The 19,209-nt window shown below is 41.6% G+C and overlaps 1 protein-coding gene across 3 annotated transcripts; it reads right to left on the reverse strand.

Annotated features, from left to right (window-relative positions):
• Positions 1-99: 99 nt before the first annotated feature.
• Positions 100-19,195, reverse strand: Vps13 (vacuolar protein sorting 13C). 3 transcript variants are annotated; one of them, XM_071792763.1, is made up of 37 exons: positions 18,614-19,195; positions 18,288-18,407; positions 17,547-17,732; positions 17,378-17,464; positions 17,021-17,218; positions 16,316-16,770; positions 15,689-16,212; positions 15,084-15,552; positions 14,525-14,890; positions 13,953-14,428; positions 10,670-13,856; positions 10,380-10,559; positions 9,852-10,013; positions 9,626-9,789; positions 9,297-9,417; positions 8,915-9,139; positions 8,474-8,689; positions 8,047-8,088; positions 7,720-7,785; positions 6,941-7,144; positions 6,586-6,723; positions 6,349-6,495; positions 6,052-6,200; positions 5,817-5,928; positions 5,492-5,730; positions 5,104-5,266; positions 4,752-4,968; positions 4,407-4,582; positions 4,201-4,320; positions 3,975-4,096; positions 3,477-3,790; positions 3,105-3,226; positions 2,859-3,028; positions 2,609-2,723; positions 2,172-2,303; positions 1,879-2,046; positions 100-1,650 (listed from the first exon to the last, which is right to left on the reverse strand). In XM_071792763.1, exons 3-37 carry the CDS (start codon positions 17,644-17,646, stop codon positions 1,603-1,605), a joined length of 9,894 nt encoding a protein of 3,297 aa, XP_071648864.1. In that variant the 5' UTR covers positions 17,647-17,732; positions 18,288-18,407; positions 18,614-19,195; the 3' UTR covers positions 100-1,602. The 3 variants fall into 3 exon arrangements, with proteins under 3 accessions (XP_071648864.1, XP_071648865.1, XP_071648866.1); XM_071792764.1 differs by lacking the exon at positions 7,720-7,785; XM_071792765.1 differs by lacking the exons at positions 7,720-7,785; positions 8,047-8,088.
• Between the last annotated feature and the right edge of the window lie 14 nt (positions 19,196-19,209).

A 19,209-nucleotide genomic window follows, 5' to 3' on the forward strand; every position in this document is an offset into this window, starting at 1 on the left:
AAATCAAGTAATCGCACTAAATATATCAGCGGGTGAACGTACCATTTATTTTTAGAAATATTACAATACGCAAACACAAAAGACGAAATATACAGAAAATACAGTTGTAATAATTTTATTAAATGTTGCAACAGAACTGTACAGTTAAATTAATTAAATACATATATAATAAGCACACAGTGTACACTATACATATATAATTAACAACGTGCGTTGCACGAATGAAATTAGTTCTGTATGCTTTTACTTTGGCTTTAATTAAAACTCTCCATGGAATCGAGTGAAAAAGAATTAGTTACAAAGATCACGTACGTTACGTATTATAAAACTTAAATAATTCCACCTATATCTTTATTAGTTTGTTATAATTCTAATTACGTATTAACTAGCGTTAAAAAGAATAAAACGAGGTAGAAGTATCACCGATACACAATCATTTAGGCGTTAAAGCTCGGTATTAAAATTTATTACGTCTTAACAATGCATCTAATCGATACGTCACGGGCCGTTCGTGGCAAACCCTTTTTAATACTTTTGCTCGATGCCGGAAGCCTCAGCAGGAAGGTAATTAAGCGTATATATCATTACTTTCATCATCTACAATCATTACGTACCGTATGTATCATTTGAGTGATGACGCTCGCGTTACGATGGATTGAACAATGCGACATATTAGTGGTGTGTGTGTGTGATAAAACTAACTTTTTATAAATATAAAACAATACCGGTTCATTGGATTTTCATAAAGAATCTGCATAATACTTCAACAAGTACGTATATAATTTTACTGTACTGCTAATTTTTAGTTTGTTAAAATAAAATTCACTTTCTTGTCATTCTATTTCACTTCACTTGTTTATAACACGCATGGGGATTACTTACTCTTATGTCCCCGATCGATCACGTCCACTTTGTGATCGTAGTAAACTTAGCTCTTAACGATACTATGGAAATGGTAACTCTTGTGTGACTAAAACGATTCGCTCAATCGAATAAAAAGCGCGCGCGTGGTATTCCTACAAGTATAAATTAAAAAAAAAAATTATTTTCTCTTTTGTGATATTCAGATATTGCAACTATTAGTACAAAAGATTATTTTCTATGAAATTCTATTTAATATAAAATCGTTGGAATTTAAAAAAAAAAGGAGTGACAACGTTCTTAGAGAAAACATATCGAAGCTAACATTTTACTGTCTTGATTAATAAAACGTACTTCAAAGCTACGTAATATTTCATTTTCAACTTTATTTGAAAGACGAATGCGACGAATCTTTCGCACCAATCTAACATTGTTCATTCGGTAATGATACCGATAGCAAAAAAGCTCTGAACAGTTGCATAGTGAAGTGTAAGAAAGATTCCATACATTCTTTCACGGTTTCTTAGTATATTACGTAGCATTCCTTTTTATATTCGATTGTTGCGATTTACGCGGTATCAGTCTTATAAATAGTGTCGGTAGAAAATGTGCAAACTCGCTCGCGAAACGTTCCGGAAGTGAAGAAGCTTGGCTCGCTTGCTCTCTCTTTCGCCTTTTTTATTTTCTTCTGTAGCTCGAAGCGCACAAGCACGTTTTTTCTTTTACGTTTGTGCATCGCTGTCATATTCCAGATTGATCAATCTGCTCTTGTATTTTACCACACAACAACTATAGGAAAGATAACAAATCGTGAGATAAAATATATGATTTAATATACGTCACATATGGTGCAAATTAATTATATATATGGAGGAGTAAAAACCACAGTGGTAAAAGTCTTTATTTTTTTAAATATTTGACACACCACCTGTGGTTGGTTTTCACCCCTCCATATAATTATGATGATTTAATAGAAAATACTTTTGCGAAACTATACAACTAGCTGGTAATACGTACCTGTTTAATATTATGATCAGTTATTAAAAGTATCTTTGATTGATCCGCACTGCCGAATAGACCACCGAGTTTCTTTCTCTTAGTAGCGTCTTTGGTAAAAATTTGTACACCTTTCTCTACGATTCTTGCCGGGTCGCTGAATTCGTTCCAAGTATGACTCCAGTCAACCTGGAAAAAAAATAAGAAAAGCATAGATATATAGCCATTTCTTTTATTTTGACAAGAGAAGATGGTTGATTGATCAATGTAATAAATAGCTACCAACTGTATCAAGTGTTAATAAATTTACTAACCCGCCAACCACCAAACAAATCACTGTGTTCGAGATACGCTAATCTTTTGTCGGTGAGTAATAGTACGTCTTTGTTGATGAACACATGGTAGACGTAAACGTCGGTGTGCGCATATTTCCCCTTTTCCACGTCCTATGAAAAAGAAATCTCATATTTATTTCATATAGAAAGACTTGGTAAAATTTAATTCCGTATAATTTTTTATAGAGAATATTATACCATATGAAATAATATTTCCTAAAGAGCATATTATAATTCTTCTTTTTCTATTCATTTCTATACATACATAATATTTATAATAATTCTATATAAATTATAAATACATCCTCTATAGAAATGTACCATTATAATAGAATATGCCTACTAAAAACGAAACATCTATCTGAAATTTAAAGATAAAAGTATATCAAAGATACTTGGAAGACTAAAATTCTTACCTTCAATATCTTATTGCCTTCGGCTTCATCCTTTATGTACGGTCTAACAAGACTGTCCGGTTGCAGAAATCTAGGCGATCGTACTCTCTTTGCTTCCTCACCCAGCTCGGTGGCTCTAAAACGAATGTTACAATGCAATCTCCATATTACATGTATAGATTAATTAAGCTACGTTATAAACACGTCCAAATTTCACGTGTCTTAATAAACAAGTTATTAAGACTACTTTTGCATACTTAACGAGCCATACCGTCTGATAGCTCCAAAGGAACCACTTGCAAAGTCGATAACACCAGCCGTAGGCCTAGTAACGAGTCCAACAACACCTTTTCCAAACCCTTTGAAAAATCCTTCTACTCCTTCCTCCTTTGCGCCTGATATGGGTTTCGTTACTACACCCGTTACACCATCGAATACACCCTGTCAAGTGAGATTAAAACGTCCTAGATGTATCAAATTAATTAATCAATAAAATAATTAACCCGTGCGATCTTACCATGACTAAACCCTTTCCGCTTCGTGCGAGACTTTCTTGTAAGTTAGCGGGCTGTTTGTTAAGCTGTTCTTGCCTCTTTCGCTGATAATCTTTGTCGAAGGTCAGAGCAGCTATACCCTTGCCTACAAAAGCAAGCGAGTAATAAAGTAAATATATATATATATATACACATGCAGTTGAAATAAAGAAAACATTAAAAAATAAAAAAATAAAAAAAAAACTTTTTATATGGCAAACATCACCAACTACGATTAAACGTAGCGTAATATTTTTATTCATAGTGTACGACATTTTTTGCGAGCGCACAACGAGCGCCTACAACCTTTTTAATCGAATATAATTAAAAGGACACCGTGATCGAGAGACACACACCCATCGCTCCCGTGATCTTTGACACAGCGCCCGCCATTCCGCCGACGGTATGGCCCAGCATGCTGCGCACCCCGAGGTACAGGCCCTCCGCGAACTCCCCCGGACCTTGTATGGCCCCTTGGAAGGGTTCGTAGAACAGGTCCTCGATGCCCTTCATCGTCCCGACCACGAGCCCGTATGGATTACCGATCACATCGAGTCCCAGCACGAGTACATACACCTGCTTGATCGCCTGGCCTGCATAATGAGTGCTCGCCTCGGAAACAAGCTGCTTGTGCGTCATGAATACATAGTTTCTCTCAAAGTACGCCAATCTGTGCCAAAATAGAAGAACTTTTAATCTTATAATCCTAGAAAATATGTACCACGCTGTACAATATCCAAGACTGTGCAAGGCTTTAGAAATAAAAGATTATAATTTTAGATCTTGAGTCTAGTAATTTTTTAAAAAATACCTCTACTAATATTACACCTCTTACATTAAGTTGAAAACCTTACTTGAACACAATGTCGTTAATATCCGTCAGCGTCACGCCGATTCCTTGCAACAGCACATTAAGTACTTGCGGCAACGCTGAGGGTCCACCTCCGCTTCCAGTCATTGAGAAACTGATGTGTATCTGTATGAACAAAGAAAGAAAAATCAAGTGAAGACTCGACTGTCAAGGTAGATAATACACGTGGGATTTTTGTATTCACATATTAAAACGCGCGAGAGGCACACCTTGAGAGGCGAGAAGTGCAGCAGATCGAAGAAGTTCTTTTGCTCGGCCGTGGTGATGAGACTGACGTGGTACATTAACGGTTCGTTAACGAGTTTCATGTCTGTACGGAATAAAGCACTCTGAAATGAACAAACGAGATGATAATTTATATATCCTAAAACAATCTAAATAAATCTCACGATCCCGCCTCAATTTCATATCTCACCTCTTCGGCGTCGTTGACTTCGTCCGCTTCGAACAGGCCCATTATTGCATTTATAAAGACGATGTCCACCTTGATGTGAAACTCTTGTATGAGAACTTTAAAGTATCGGAATTGTTGCACGGTGCTGTACTCCAACAGGCGCTTGACCATACTGAGCTCCGCGAAAGGTTTCATGACTACAGAAACAAAGAATAAAAGAACGTACAAAGAAATATGTACGTTATACAAACGTCGGGACATTGTCTGCTTTCATTAGTGTATACATCGACTAAACGTGAACGGCATATCACATAGAGTACAATAAAGGAACGTGTTTCTCACGCCATACAACGAATAAATTGATACCTGTACTCTGCGTGACGCTTTTCGGCGGTGGCACTGGAGCTAATATAACTGGAAAGACGCACTCCGAAAACTGATTGTCGATCTGAAGCTTATTGATCTTTGCGTGCAGCTGTACTTGATGCGCTGAGGTACGATATTGTAGCCAAAGCCCAGTTTGAAACGTACGTCGCATGTATCTACGATGCGGCCTCAGCATCTCCATATTCAGATAATCCACCTAGGAATGTGAAATAATTATTATATATATATATATATATATTTATACGCAACAATCTAGTTGGCTTCTTAATCCAGAAATTAATCGAGATCCAAGCTTTAGAAGCTTCGATTGAGTGAAAGCTTTTTGTTTTACCATTAGTTTCGGGTCCAACATCGCCCGGTAGTCTGAGTCCCTGCCGATTTGCAATTCTCTAATGTAGCGTTGATATCCTTCCTCGATGGCGTTAACTTCCTTGATATTTAACGCTCGCCATCGGCCGCCAAGAGATTTACGCGTCTCCCATATAATTCCAGAGCTGGATTATAATAGAATCACATTAATATTACACACGAGCATACGTATAAAGAGGATAAACATCATTTCGTTAAGTAATATCGAATTTAAAGCACGTAATTATTATATAAACATTTAACACGTGTGTATATGAATAGAAATAAATTATATTGTTTAAATCCGGAAAAATGGCACAATATATTTAAATAAAATAAAAGATGGTAAAAGAGTCGCGCAATATTCTCACCTGGTAATGGACATGTACAACAACTCGGACTTGGTGATGTTGTTCACGAGAGAGACGCCAATACCGTGAATGTTGAGCGTGATTTCCTGATCTATTACTTCCAAGTCACCGACCAGCTGACAATCCTCGGCGATTTTCAGATTTGTAGTGAAGAGCAGCACTCGCTGAGTACCGTCCAGGAACGAGACGTAAAATAGTTTCTCGTCTATATCCGGCAGTGCGAAGGTACCAAGATTATCCTGGAAAAGAAACGAGGATAGCGTTCATTCGTATTCTCCACTTTTACGAACGATCTCTTTCGCTTTTCATCATCTTTCCCGTTTACCTTGCGAAGATTGTCTTCGATTTCCTTGCCGTTGTTATCCTCCCAAACCAATTTTCGTGGACCCGCCGGGTTTTCCCAAGTATAAAACATTCTGTTGTACGACTGTACAGACCTGTGTCAATGTACAAACACGCGATTAATTCATATAAATAAATCCGAATAAATCAATATATGGGATAATTTACTGCATCCTGGCATCAAGTTTAACGTTCACTTGGACAAATTTCCAACATACCTAACGTTAATTGAACCTTTTTCCCATAGATTGATGGTATGTGGCGTATGGTTGACGATCAAAGCTGGCGCATTGCCCGGAATGTAGGCCGACATGGAGATGTAAACGCCGCCCTCGCTGATTTGCACGTCCACATTGATCCCTCCATACTGTAGTGTGCAAAAGGTTTTATTAAAAATATAAAACGCGAAACACACAAATACTTGATTATTTATTCTGGTCTTCTTGTGCTCCAGACCTTAATAAATAAATTATATGTAATATACGTGTTTTTTTTTTGTTACTGTGCTCACGTACCTTATTGTCCAATTTCAGCAGAGTCGTATGGCTATCGGTATAAATAAACGCCGCGGTTTTCTCAGGTTGACCCGCGACTTTGGCCTTCAAAGTCTTGTCCTCGTGTTCGGTTCTAGGCCACAAGGCCGCGCATTCACCAGGAGGTACCTTGGCATGCAGCAGTGTGACATTGTAGTGCAATAATTTCACTAAAATATTTGAGCGATACAGTAATTGACGTGCTTATATCTAACGTACTTTGGTCATTGGATCGGCTGGTCGATCGCCCTCCTGGCATTCTATGAGGAAATCTGCGTTGTTGATAAGTATGTAGTAGGGCGTAAATGTAATCTGCTTGGTCAACAAGTTGTATGTCAATTGATTGTGTACCCCGATCTGCCACAAAAAAAAAAAACGAGAGTTTTATCGTTTATACTTGGTTTTATACTTTTGTTTTCCCTCTTGATCCACAGTCTTTACTGTTTCATACATCCTTGTTCCATAGATGTATGTGTGTATGTATGTAGGTATGCATGTATGTATATAAATCAATTATTATACACGTCACAATATACTCTAATCTCTAATGAATAAAAAAGATTAATGTAAGAACCTGATATGTCATTCCATTGTACTTGCAGGCTACCACACCCTCGCTGCCCGCGACATCGATGGAGAATTTGTCGGACCACTCTCCATCCTCCACTCTGATCATGGCCTTCTTCTTGCCGAAGAAGGCTTTGGAGCGGAACGAGAACATAATAGGTCCCTTAAAGTGCTCCGGATGGTACAAGATATTTAAGTAATCGTCCGTTGTCTGGAAAGAGCATTATCGATTCAAGTTGTTCTCGTTCAGTTCGTCAAAAATAATTCCTTTGGTACACCATGCAGTTAATAAAAACGAATAACAAACACCTCCATAATATTAGCTCGTTATACATAACTTGTCCGATTTTGCATTGCAATCGGGTTTTTTTTATACGTCTAATATCTAAAAAAAACACAAACGAGGAAAACGCCGAAACACTATCGAGGATCGAGTGGATTCGCCATATTCAAGAACGCAATGATTTAACAAATCTAAATATAAATTAAATGAGAAGAGAAGGGACTAGGTAAAGAGAACAGAAAATGAATTAGCGTGTGTGATGAAGCACAATTACACATGATATACATAGCTAACGTTTACGTATGAGTGCGATTTATGTTCGATAAAATGCACGTGTTAAAAATTGGCACAATACGAGTAACACAATGATAATCTAACACAATTTACGGCGTTCAATTCCGGCGACACGACTAGATTAGACGATTGTTATTTCACAATAATTGATAATTTTGCGAACACAAGCACGAGAACAGCGATAATATTGAAATAAAACGATGCGTCACCGCGCGCGTTTTCCTCTTCCTGTACTGTGCGCGTTGCCGATGGGGTTTCATAGCGGAAACGAATTTCTGAAAGACGTTTGCATGTACATTTTTACGAATATAAAGCGATAAATATCGATATCCAGTCGACAACAAAATTTGATAATTGAGTGATATATGATGATTGATTATAAAATTATTTTATAATTATTATCAATAATCCAATAATTGTACAAGATTAGACGAAATTCTGATGGCTAATTTTTTGCTAATAATACTAGAGAATTTTGCTAATAACTATTTACACGAGAAGCACAATAATGCGGCACGATAACAGGAAATCTCTACCTTGATCGGACTCGAATGCTCTTTGCCACCCTTACTTGATTTCTGTAAAATAATGGAGCATGTTGAATACAGGGTTCTAATCAGGCAAGATGCAATGCTGGTTAGTATTGCGATACACTAACGAGGTCGAGGCGGGGGTGGGGGGGCTGAGAGGGGCACAAGAAAGGCTGAAGATCGGACGAAGAAGCAAATGTTAGTATGTATGACATAAGAAAAGTGCATATTAATAAAGAATTTCACAATGTTTGAGTCGAGTGAAAAAAGGCTCTTTAGAACATGGTTTGGCTGAGATTTGAAAATCTTGGAAAGCTTTAGAGAAAGATTTCTTTGGCAGATGTAAAAATTAATAATAAATTGCAAATCGTATGCCACACAAGAGGCAAAGTTACCAAGAAAAAAAGCGACGAGATTATCGCTGGAAACATACTCTATAGGATAGCATTAAACCAGTCTTGTTCAGCATCCAGAAGGGACAATACAGCGCCATGACGATCGAACTGTGCTTGTAAGACGTATGCATTCCGAGATCCAGGATCACCTTCTGCGCGCTGTCGAAAGATTCGAACGACCAAACTGCGAACTCTGGTGGGTTTGCCACTATCTCTCCTTTGCACGACCAATCTTTCTCGAGGTAATTGGGTAGCTGTAATACACATTATTCACTTAAAAAATAAATGGCAATCATCTTTACATCTTGCACAACAAATATACATATTTCACACATTTTATATTATTATTATTATTTAGATTGTTAAATTGTATTCTTTTATCCTAAAATCCTAGAGGATTCTGTTGAAATTCACATTTTAATCATAATAAAAGTTGACAAGTTTTATACACGTATTATTAATTGACGTGTGTATTCTACCTTAATTATTATATTCGACTTGGCTGGATCAATCGTAGGAAGTTGCAGAGAGGCACTTGCTTCGAGTAAGCTCTCCTGAGCAGTGCCAGGCAAGCAGATAATGATGTCGATTGGTAGGAAATTCTTCAAGTACACAGATGGATACAGATGTACGTTGTAGACGGTACTAGCCATGGTGTGACGAGTGGTATTTTCGAAATATACCTGCTCGATCTCTCCTACAGCCTGTACAAATATGGATGGATCCCCTATTTCTCTATTATTTGTTATTAACCAAGAATATTCGTCAACTTGTTTAACTCAACGAAATTATGTAAGCTTAGACGACAAGTATACATATTTCATCATGGAAATTATATTAATAAAAGAAAAAAATGTTGACCTGAATGTAAAATGGTTCTGTGGCATCCTGCTTGGATCGCGACTCGCATTTCAATAGTTTCGTCATGGAAACAGTTTTTTGCAGGTCCTTCCATACGAATGGCTCAACTGATACCATATATCTAAAGTAAATTAGATCTAGTCATTGAAAATTTTGCATGTCAAAGCTCCCTCGTGTTAATACATCGTGTTAATACATGTTATATGTATTTCAATTTTTTTTCATCTTATCTTTTATACGTTATCTTATATTTACAAAGTTACATTGAATAGCTTTATGCAATAGTCAAAATAAAATAATGTTACTAATGTCAAAAAATGCGACGGTACCCATCGACGCTGAAAAACAGCCAGTAAATGTTGGTCGGGGTGTACACGGCATCTAGGGGTAAATTGAGCTTCTCATCCGGTGCCACTGTGCCCACACATTCCACCTCATTTCCACGTTTCGTCATATAATAAACGGATATCGGCTGCGCGAAATGATTGTGAACCTACAACACGCGCGGAAAGCTGATTATTATTGATAAAAGTAATGTTTTTTCTCTATTTATACCTGAAGAATGCTTCTAAGAGTGACAATCGTGCTACCCTCCTCCACACGGACATCCGACACGATACCCCATTCCTCGGAGCCCTCCTTTCGGTGCTTCAAAGAGAAGAATCTCCGATCCGCTCTCAACACAGGTATCGCCAGTTTGCCTTGAATACCTTTAAACTAATAAAAATAAAAATGTCATATTACGTAGTATGGTACGAATGATAAAATAGTCAATTTATCCGTCCTATTAATTACAAATTCAACCAAGTTGTATCATATGTGATACGCATATTGAGAATATATTTATTGACTGGTATCTCTTGGAGAGATTCAATGTTTCCTTGATAAAAATTTGCAAGGTTTGACATACTTGAATAATTGAATAAACTTTGTGGATCTACTTGTAATCTGAAAGCGCTATCTTCAGTCGCTTCAGTCGACAACTGTTTTCGACATTTTTATCAAGAAACACGTTACTTTAGATTCGTCAAAGAAATCGCGACGCCCTACACGTTTACACGCTACGTCTATATAATAACTTACAGATATAGAGAATTTACTGTCCTCTCTGTCCTTGACGATCTCCACTTTCAACTGCTCGAGAAGACGCGTGTCATCCAGCTTGGATGTCTTGGACGCGAGCTCTATCGACGCACCGGTTTCAAGGATCACTTCCATATACGAGTTATTGTGGTCCCTTGATCTCGATCCATCGTCAAAAATCTATAAGAACCATTGTCTCTTTTACATATTCAAGACCGAGTCATTTATATATTACAGACGGATATGAATAGGCAAACGGAAAGAAATTTTAGATTTCTAATTATAATGACCTTGAAGAAACTGTACTCCAGGTCGAGTATTATCGCCAAGCCGGTTTCGTTCTTCAGCACGTACGGCGCCACTTTCCTGGTTGGCCCTTTCCCGCTGGCCTCCATAGCCGAGGAAAACGAATGGCCGAGTTGTTTCAGAACATCCAGACACGTCTTCGTCACGGTTATCTCCAAATTATCGGAGGACGTAACGTCAATGGACATCTTAGTAGACTGATGTAGCTCTTCGGGTTCGCTCTCCGAGATTGGGCTAACCGCCGCACTGGCACCTCTCAAGTCTAGCATTATGTCGTTAAATTGGATTTTGGTTTTCAGTTCCCACGGCGTCGAGCGGCGTTTACCGTTATCGGAGCTTTCTATCGGCTCGATCAGTGGTTCCCACAGCGCGAGGCGACTATTATAATACGACATAATCACCGACATTGTCGAGTCTACGCTCATAGATTTTGTGCTCCAATCGTTGACCGTGCTTTGGAAACTCACGTGAAGCAGCAACATGGGCAGAGTTTTGTTGCCGACACCTGCCTCCAGGGTGAACAAGATGGTCGGCGCCGAGACGATTGCCAATTCGGGCTTGTAAGCCACCGCCGCCGCCGCCGCCGCCGCAATCTCGTCGTCCGGATACGTAATAAACTCTTCGAGTGCTTCCATTGCGACTTCTGTCTTTAAGAACCAATAATTATTCTCTTCAAAGGGCGTGACGATCCACAATCCTTCGTAATTAGGCTCGAGCTTAACAATTTCTTTGTCCTCTTCCTCCTTTCTCGTCACCGTATGAATGACCTTATTCAATATTTCGATTACACCTGGCGAAACAGAAACATGGATGTCCGTGCAACAGACTTCTAAATGGAGTCCTTTGCCCTCCGGCGTGGAACCGGCTACGCTAATGCTGCATGGTTTCAAGACCTGATAAATCCAATCGGCCCTCTTCACAGGATTGTATATCCCCGTCAGCAGCGAGAGATCCTTAATGGAGCCCGCGATCACCTGGTGCTCCCCCATGATGCGCACCTTCAGCAACAATTCTGTATTCAGTACTATGCAATTCGAGTTGATATCGTCCATGTCCTCAAGCAGGATAATATCCGGCTTTTCCACGTGCAGATTTACAGTTAACATCTTGGGCGTCGAAGCAGTCGACTGCTGTTGCGCTGGTTTCTTCTTTGGCATCACCGTGTCGTTTCTCGAGGAGGAAGTAATAGCTGTCTTGTTCGCGACAGCCACATCGAAGAAATCCTTGATCTTCATGAGGTAATCGAGGGACACGATGATGCTGAAAGAGAACACTCGCACGTCGGCGAACGTGTCGTTCGGGCTCTGGCGCACTGTCACGTCCAGCATACTCCTGGCATTGTGTTCTTTGTCGATATGATCCTCGCTCGGCGAGGATCCTGAAAATGGCGCGCTGCCTGTCCTTTCCATGATTCGTACTAGCGAGCCCTCTCGGCTCTGTCGTATGTCGTCTAGCGTGCAGTTCATCAGCAGGATCGACGTGGCCAGTAGACCGTCCGCAAACACACGGCCCTTCACGGCAAAGTGCGTGAGACTGAAGCGCGCCAGTCCATACTCGGGCAGATGCAACGGCGATGTCTGCGACTGCAGCAACTTGGAGCCGCCGGTGAAGAGACTGATCACCAGACTGTCCATGATAAATTCGAATTTGACGGCGGTGTGAGCGTGTCGTTCTTGTGCGTCCAACGATGGTGCTTCTCGCGATGCGTCAATCTCATATTTGTACGCCGGTTGGATCTCAAGCTCTCCGCCGCATTCGGACTTGATGGCGGATGGCAGGGCTTGCACGGGTTTCGAGTCCTCGACGGTCTCGCCCAGATTCTGCTCCAGCACTTTCAAAATCGTAGCGTAGTCCTCTTTACTCAACAGCAGATTAATCTTATTCAATCTGCCAAACATATCAATGTCCGGAATGGCGGTGAACCAGGCGGTAGATAGATTACGCTTCATTAGCAGCGTAAACGTTACCGGTTCCAACAGCAGCACCTCGTTCTCGCTGGTAAACTTCTCCATGTTCAGTCGAACTCGAGATAGTTTCAAATTCTGCAGTTCGATCTTCATTTCGTCTACCACGGGACATTCACCGGTTTCCTCGTTCGTCACCTCTAGCTTCTTGAAAACGTTACATACCATGAGATTGCCCATGTCTAGCATCAAGCTATGGTGGTTCTTGGAGTTCATCGGCACGTATATGACGGGCGCCTTGATTTTAACACTCAGCTCAATGCGCGAGGCACTTGTTTGAACGTCCTTGATGTTTGTCTTGGCGGCTTCTGCCGCCGCCGCCGATGCGTCTTTGATAGCTTTCTGCGCCGCTTGAAAGTTGTTGAGGAACGTCATAATGCTGGTAACAAATGCATTTAGGAAGACGATGCGATGGCAACCCATAGTCACCTTCACGGACATGTTGCTCTTGTCCATCTCCCATTGCTCAATGTTGTACATCACCGTTTGGATTTGTAAAGACTCAGTACCCTCCACAGCCACGATATCCCTGTACATAGAAGAAGGATTGAGATCTTTAATGCTGAGCGAGACCAGATCGACGTTCATTTGCGAATACGAAGACTTGCTGAGAAAACTGGCGCTGATACCCTCGACGTAGAGCGCGGTAATATCCCGGGCGGCGCTGGAAATCTTGAGATTGATCGAACCAATCTTAGCGTTCACCTTTAGATCGATACACTCAACGGTTTGCCTTCTGCGTCGTCCACCTCCGGTGGGTCTCAATCTTTGTTTCTGTAACTGCTCCTTGAGGAAACCAGAAGTCTCCTCCTGAATAGAGGTCAAACGGGTCGGTCGAGGACGCCCCTCGACTTCCTTCCTCTGAGCACCTTCGAGCGTGTTCATTCGGTCCTGAATGTACGTGCTAAATCGCAGCAGCTCGATAAGCGCTTCTTGATGTAACAGCGCGTCCAGCGAGGTAAATTCCAGTCGAAGCAGCTTCACGACAGAACCGTGTCGCGTGACGAACTCCGGCGAGCGTTTGTTCACATTCACATATTGCACGACGATCAAATACTCATCTCTGCCGGCCAACATCGGCGTGTTGACCATGAAGATCTCCTGATTTTCATACAGCTGCCGGATCTGCACGCCGCCTAACCGCAGCTGCACCTTCTGATCGTACGTACGTTGTAGCAGTTCTGCCTCCAGCTGTAGCACCTGTAATCTGAGATAAACGAGTAAATTCAGAGAGGCTCGTTGGAGGCTAATTAAAAATTTCATTAAATTGTAAGGTAATGGGGACAAATCGTGCGTCGCAAACCTGATGAATTCTGAAGATGCGTCGTCGTCTCGTTGTCTGGACATTGACAGCGTGAACTCCTTCATCTCGAATTTCATCTCCAAGTCAGTGGTCTGCTTCATCGACGCGGCGGCAGTTTCTTGCTGCTGTTTCCTTTTGTCGGCGATGCTCGATATCGTGGTGCCAAGCTCCTTCAGCGATAGCTGCGAGACGGATTTGGAGAGGGAGATACGCTGCTGCAACTCGGCGGGTTTTTCCTCCTCGGGTGGTAAAATGCTCTGCGCGATTGAGAGCGCTTGTAGCAGTCGAACATCCGTTATGTTCACGGCAACTGACGGCAGGTGACCGAGGAGCCGTAGTTTTGGCAACAAAGGATCGTCCGTCACCAGGCACTTGTGGAACTGAATTTCCAATGTAGTTGGATGGAGCAATGTCAGGGGACTCTCGGTGCTTGCCAAGACTGATCGCCACTCTTCATTCGGCAGCGAGACCAGCACCTGGCAACAAATAAATTTTAAGAACATCGCAGTTTGTTACAAAATACATATACATAAAATAGTATCAATTGTTTTGTGGAAATCTATTATCATTACTTGAAAGTTGGCTATCTTCAAAACGAATTTGTCGTAGCTGTATTCCCTCAGATGCAGCAGTACTTCCTCTTCGCTCTTGCCCATGCTAACCAGTTGTTTAACGCTAGCACCAGCCATGTCGCTCTTGCCTTTCTCCAGGGAATGCATCTTTAGACTACCTAGATTCACGACAATTAACGCCTTTGAGTCGTCGTAGAGACCGCCATGCGGTATGATAAGTTGCGACGCTTGCATATCCACTTGTATGTCCAACACGGAATGTTTTTGTATAGCATATTCCAATCCGAGCGCCGACATTTCCTTCAAGCCCACTAGCCGTTCCGCCGCGGCTGTTTGCAGCTGATTCAGCGTCGAAGAGTCTTGTACCTGTGGAGGAAAATATATATATATATATATATATATATATATATATAAAGGGAGTTCGCAACAGATACGAAGAAATAAATTATAATTGAGAAGAATTCATGAAAAATTCTGGCAGATGCAAGCAGAAATTTTCCTCATTTTAAATTTCCACGCAAATCTATCGCGCATTCGAGGATCGAGACGAAAAGAGTACCTTAAACATGTCGACCAATTTTAGAATAGTTAGCGCATCGTAGATGATGTCGACGGATCGAGACTTGACAATAACACGATCACCGCACAGCCTGTCGATTGGATTCTTCTCATAGGACACCGACAGCAGGGCGCTATCAGAGCTGCCGTGTTCCGGATTAAAGAGCGAAGGCACGCGACCATTCTGCGTCACGCCTAGCAGTTTCATGTCGCTGATAGAGGCAGTGACGAGGATCGCGTTCGCGGAGGGCCGCGACTTGAAACCTGCTCGTACGCCGTGTAGCTGCAAGTCCAAGATGCACGGGTGCTCCTTGTCCGTGTCCAGCAGAGAGATTTGCAAACCACGCAGAAGGAAACGTGTGTCAACCATCTCGTACATCTCTGGATAATGTGCGGGCGCGCTATTCTCTTGATAATCGATTGCCCGATAGAGCTTCTCCTTCTCCTGCGGCGTCATTGCCTCCTCGAATCTAAATCATCGTTAATGTGATGCTCATTAAAGTCATTTTTTTAATATTATGGTTCAAGTATCTAGAAACCTCTAAAAGTATTCAAAAATTTCCAAGAGCTCGACTTGATCAACTTGATTGTTGTTTGACAACAAACCTGCGCATGATAGCTGCAGCCGAATTGAGCTCTTTCGTCTCCTCGGCCTGCGAACTGGTCCACAGAAAACCGAACCAACCTCGCTTCGCTTTTAGGCTCTTCTCCTGCTCCGCCAGTCTTTCCACTTCCATCTCTATCTGCTGTCGGATAATTACCAGGTTGAAAATGTCCAATTTTGTTTCACAGTCCGTCAGTCGTTCATCAATCTCCTTTGCCGACCTCTTCGTCGTCAGCTTTGTCCGATAAGCCTCGGCGTAGGCGCGGCAACTGTCACGATGCTCCTTCATGTGGTCCCAATCCCAGTTACGACGACACCGTCGCACGGTCTCCTCGAGGACGCAGGTATACGCGAAATGCCACCACTCCCTGTAGTGGCCGCGATACGATGTCAAATTTGGTCGGTATTTCCGATACGGCGCGGCTTTCCGCGCGTGATCTAGGCCCTCTCCTAACCGCACCAAGGTCTGATATTGACGCTTTGTTAAGCCAATCCGCAATTTCTGCATCTCCAGATCCAGCCATACCTGCGAGGGGGGGGGGGGGGGGAGGAAGCAAAATATAAAGTCATTCAACCTAGTTTGAAAGCTTCTCAGCTGTGAGAAGAAGAGTGTCTCGAGTGTAAGTCACCTTGGGGATGGTATAATTGCTACCGTCGGACTCTGGTTTGGGATTAAGTCTGAGCTTGGACTTGACGTTGATCGGTCCTAGCAGATATTGATAACCTGTTGGTGTATAGTCCATGGTTGCGATGCCACTACAAAAAAGAGTGGAATACGAAGACTGCGAGCTCTTGCTATACTGCTCCACGCTTGTATTGAGGTAGACGGCCAGTCCGTCGAGACCGCACAGTTTAAAGATCTGCGGAATGGCATACATTTCCTTCAGATTGCCAGTAGTTTCCCAGGAATCTGTACAGCTCTCGAGGACGAAGGTACTCAGAGTGAAGCCAACGGAAAACGGATGCTCTTTGAAGGTGACATGGTCCTCGTACCGTACATGAATCCTCTTGATTTCTACGTGAATGTTCTTGATCATGCGAGCGATCAGCTTCTCAACCATCGAATCGTCTAATTTTTCTTGCGCTACAAAAGTTAAGATTTTAAATCCACGTGTGTAAAAAAAATAATGATTAGAGATTAAAAGACATTTCCGCACATGGGTCCGTACGTCTCAATTTAATCGGATAAAAATTATAAATATTTAAAATAATTTTGAAGAACAGTAATGTCAAATTATATACGTTATCATTACACAATTGTGAAAATTTAGACTACTACATTAGTTTATATATATATATATATATATATATATAAAACATAAATGTTTAGTTACATTTTATGTCCGCCAATTGTTTCCTCTTTTCCACCCTCGCGAGTTCCGCCCGTTTAGCTTCCAATTGCGTTTTCGTCTCTTTCTCTTCGTTATACGAAACTTGACTTGTAGGCACTACCAGGATAAACAGCTCCTCGACTATCGCATCAATCTGGCCATTCCACATATCTTTGAATGGAATCTTCAGTATTAATTTCCCTGAAAGCATTTTATTGCAAAACAGTACATTCTATGCACGTTATCTTCTATGTATCGTACCATACTCTCAATAGTCAATATCAAGTTTATCATTATTTATTTAACAGCTTTAGCTGTTATACGTTGCATACACGTAAACAAATAACGCAATTTTTATACCTAAGCGACCATATTCCAATCTCACTGGAAGATCCAATACATCCAATGCAGACTCTTTTATTAACAAGTCATTTAACACAAGATCACCTGAAAGCAGAGGGTTTCGTACACAAAATAACAATTGTCTTTGAACGATAGCGATTAGGGGATACCGAGTCTGCGTTCTTACCTCCCCAGAGGCTGACTTTAAGCTGCGTATAGTCCAAGTTCTCAATATACTCGCCAATCACCTTGTTGAGGAGCTCGGCAATGATCGACTCGAAGACCATTTTGTTGCCTGTTCCTTTCTCGTTCCTTCTCAATAAAATTCCGTAGCTTTTTCGTACTTTGATCCTTGTCTCTCTCGGGCACAACTCTTAAAATAAAGATGATTATATCTATCAAGTTACAGTACAACACTAAACCTTTGAGACAAACTCTTGTGTGTATTTGGCGACTGCTGAGACTTTTATCATGCAGATCATGCGTCATCCAATAATTTATTTGTACAACATATTTGGCGCTTATTATATCAAGCAGGGATACAGCTGCTATCAAAATGTTTATTAGTGTTAGTTTGTCGATATGCTTCTGATATTAGAATTTATTGACAGTACGACTTGAGCTACACGTGTGTGTTGAGAAGAACTGTATTCTACGTAGCGTAAAAGATACTTGCGCAAGTATAAACGCACATTAAACGCGAAATTTACTTTATTCAATTATGCAAACAACTGAAAGAATTTATGCTTTTTGTTCGTCTTGTCTGACCACAGAGGATTTATCAGCATTTACTTTAGCATTAGATACAAAGATAACGTCTTGACATAAGCAAATAAATGTATAATATACGTATATTGCATTTGCCGTGCTATAGTTTACGTTGTCAGATAATGTAGTTGCACAAATAGAGCTCGAACGAGTCTCTTACATCAGCGGTACAGTTGAGTACAGAGGCAATGAGATGCCGTAGGTACCTGGCTGCCTGGTGCCTCACCTCAGGCCTGAGGCCTCAGACTCGGGAGCCACTTTGTTCCACGCTGAAATAAAGCTGAAATAGAGCGTAGAGCGTCAGTTGACGGATTTGAGATCCTCTCTTCACAGAGAGCGGCTCGTTGAAATTTTAAGCTGCGCATATGTTTTTTCCTCCCTACATTTGTACGCATGTTCATTTTACACGAGACCAAGAGTCGCGGATGTACAACCTAATAAAATAACACGACCAATATCACGTATCACGTCGAAGCGCTTACTTACCTTTCGTTTTGTCAGAGTACGCAATGAGTCACGTAGATGGGCGGCGCGACACAGCCCGACACCCGACCACACCTGACCACACCTGGCCACACCTGACACGCCGCGTAACGAATGTATAGAATAGAACAACGGGACGATGACGACGACGTCGACTACGACAACGATGAGCACGGAGCATTCGCTAGTTTCGCTAACCGTTACGTCCGATGGTGGACATAACCTTGAAACGGATCACCCGAACACGAGGACCAGTCACCGTTCTTTTTCTATCGAATTACGTCATCCTTGATGCCGAGTATTCCCAAGAATCCCAAGTAGCCCAGTTCCCCGGGTAGGGAACATCGGTCTCCGGCTCCGCGCGATCTTCGCGGTCAACGTCACTGACCTACGCACTCTTTACAGTCTTTACTCTAGCTCTACAAGCTACAAGCGCGAGAAACACGCTGCGCCGCGCCGCGCCGCGGCATCGAGCAAGCAGAATGAAGCAAAACGGGCTGGTCACGTTCACGTACTCCAGTTACGTCATTCGCCGACATTTCCCATAAATAAATCGTAGAACAACGCGAAGAAACAAACCGCGCGTATCAGCTGATCGT

The sequence above is a fragment of the Temnothorax longispinosus genome, chromosome 11, assembly GCF_030848805.1.
Source record: "Temnothorax longispinosus isolate EJ_2023e chromosome 11, Tlon_JGU_v1, whole genome shotgun sequence".
NCBI classification, from domain to species: Eukaryota; Metazoa; Arthropoda; class Insecta; order Hymenoptera; family Formicidae; genus Temnothorax; species Temnothorax longispinosus.

What these genes read in the sequence shown, in the direction of transcription:
- Vps13 (XM_071792763.1), bottom strand. Translation starts at nt 17,646, where the DNA reads ATGGTCTTCGAGTCGATCATTGCCGAGCTCCTCAACAAGGTGATTGGC. An exon ending in CTGTTTTTCAGCGTCGATGG is followed by an intron (nt 9,418 to 9,625) that starts GTACCGTCGCAT and finishes AATTTACTTTAG; the next exon opens with ATATATGGTATCAGTTGAGC. An exon ending in TGTTGGACCCGAAACTAATG is followed by an intron (nt 4,969 to 5,103) that starts GTAAAACAAAAA and finishes TCACATTCCTAG; the next exon opens with GTGGATTATCTGAATATGGA.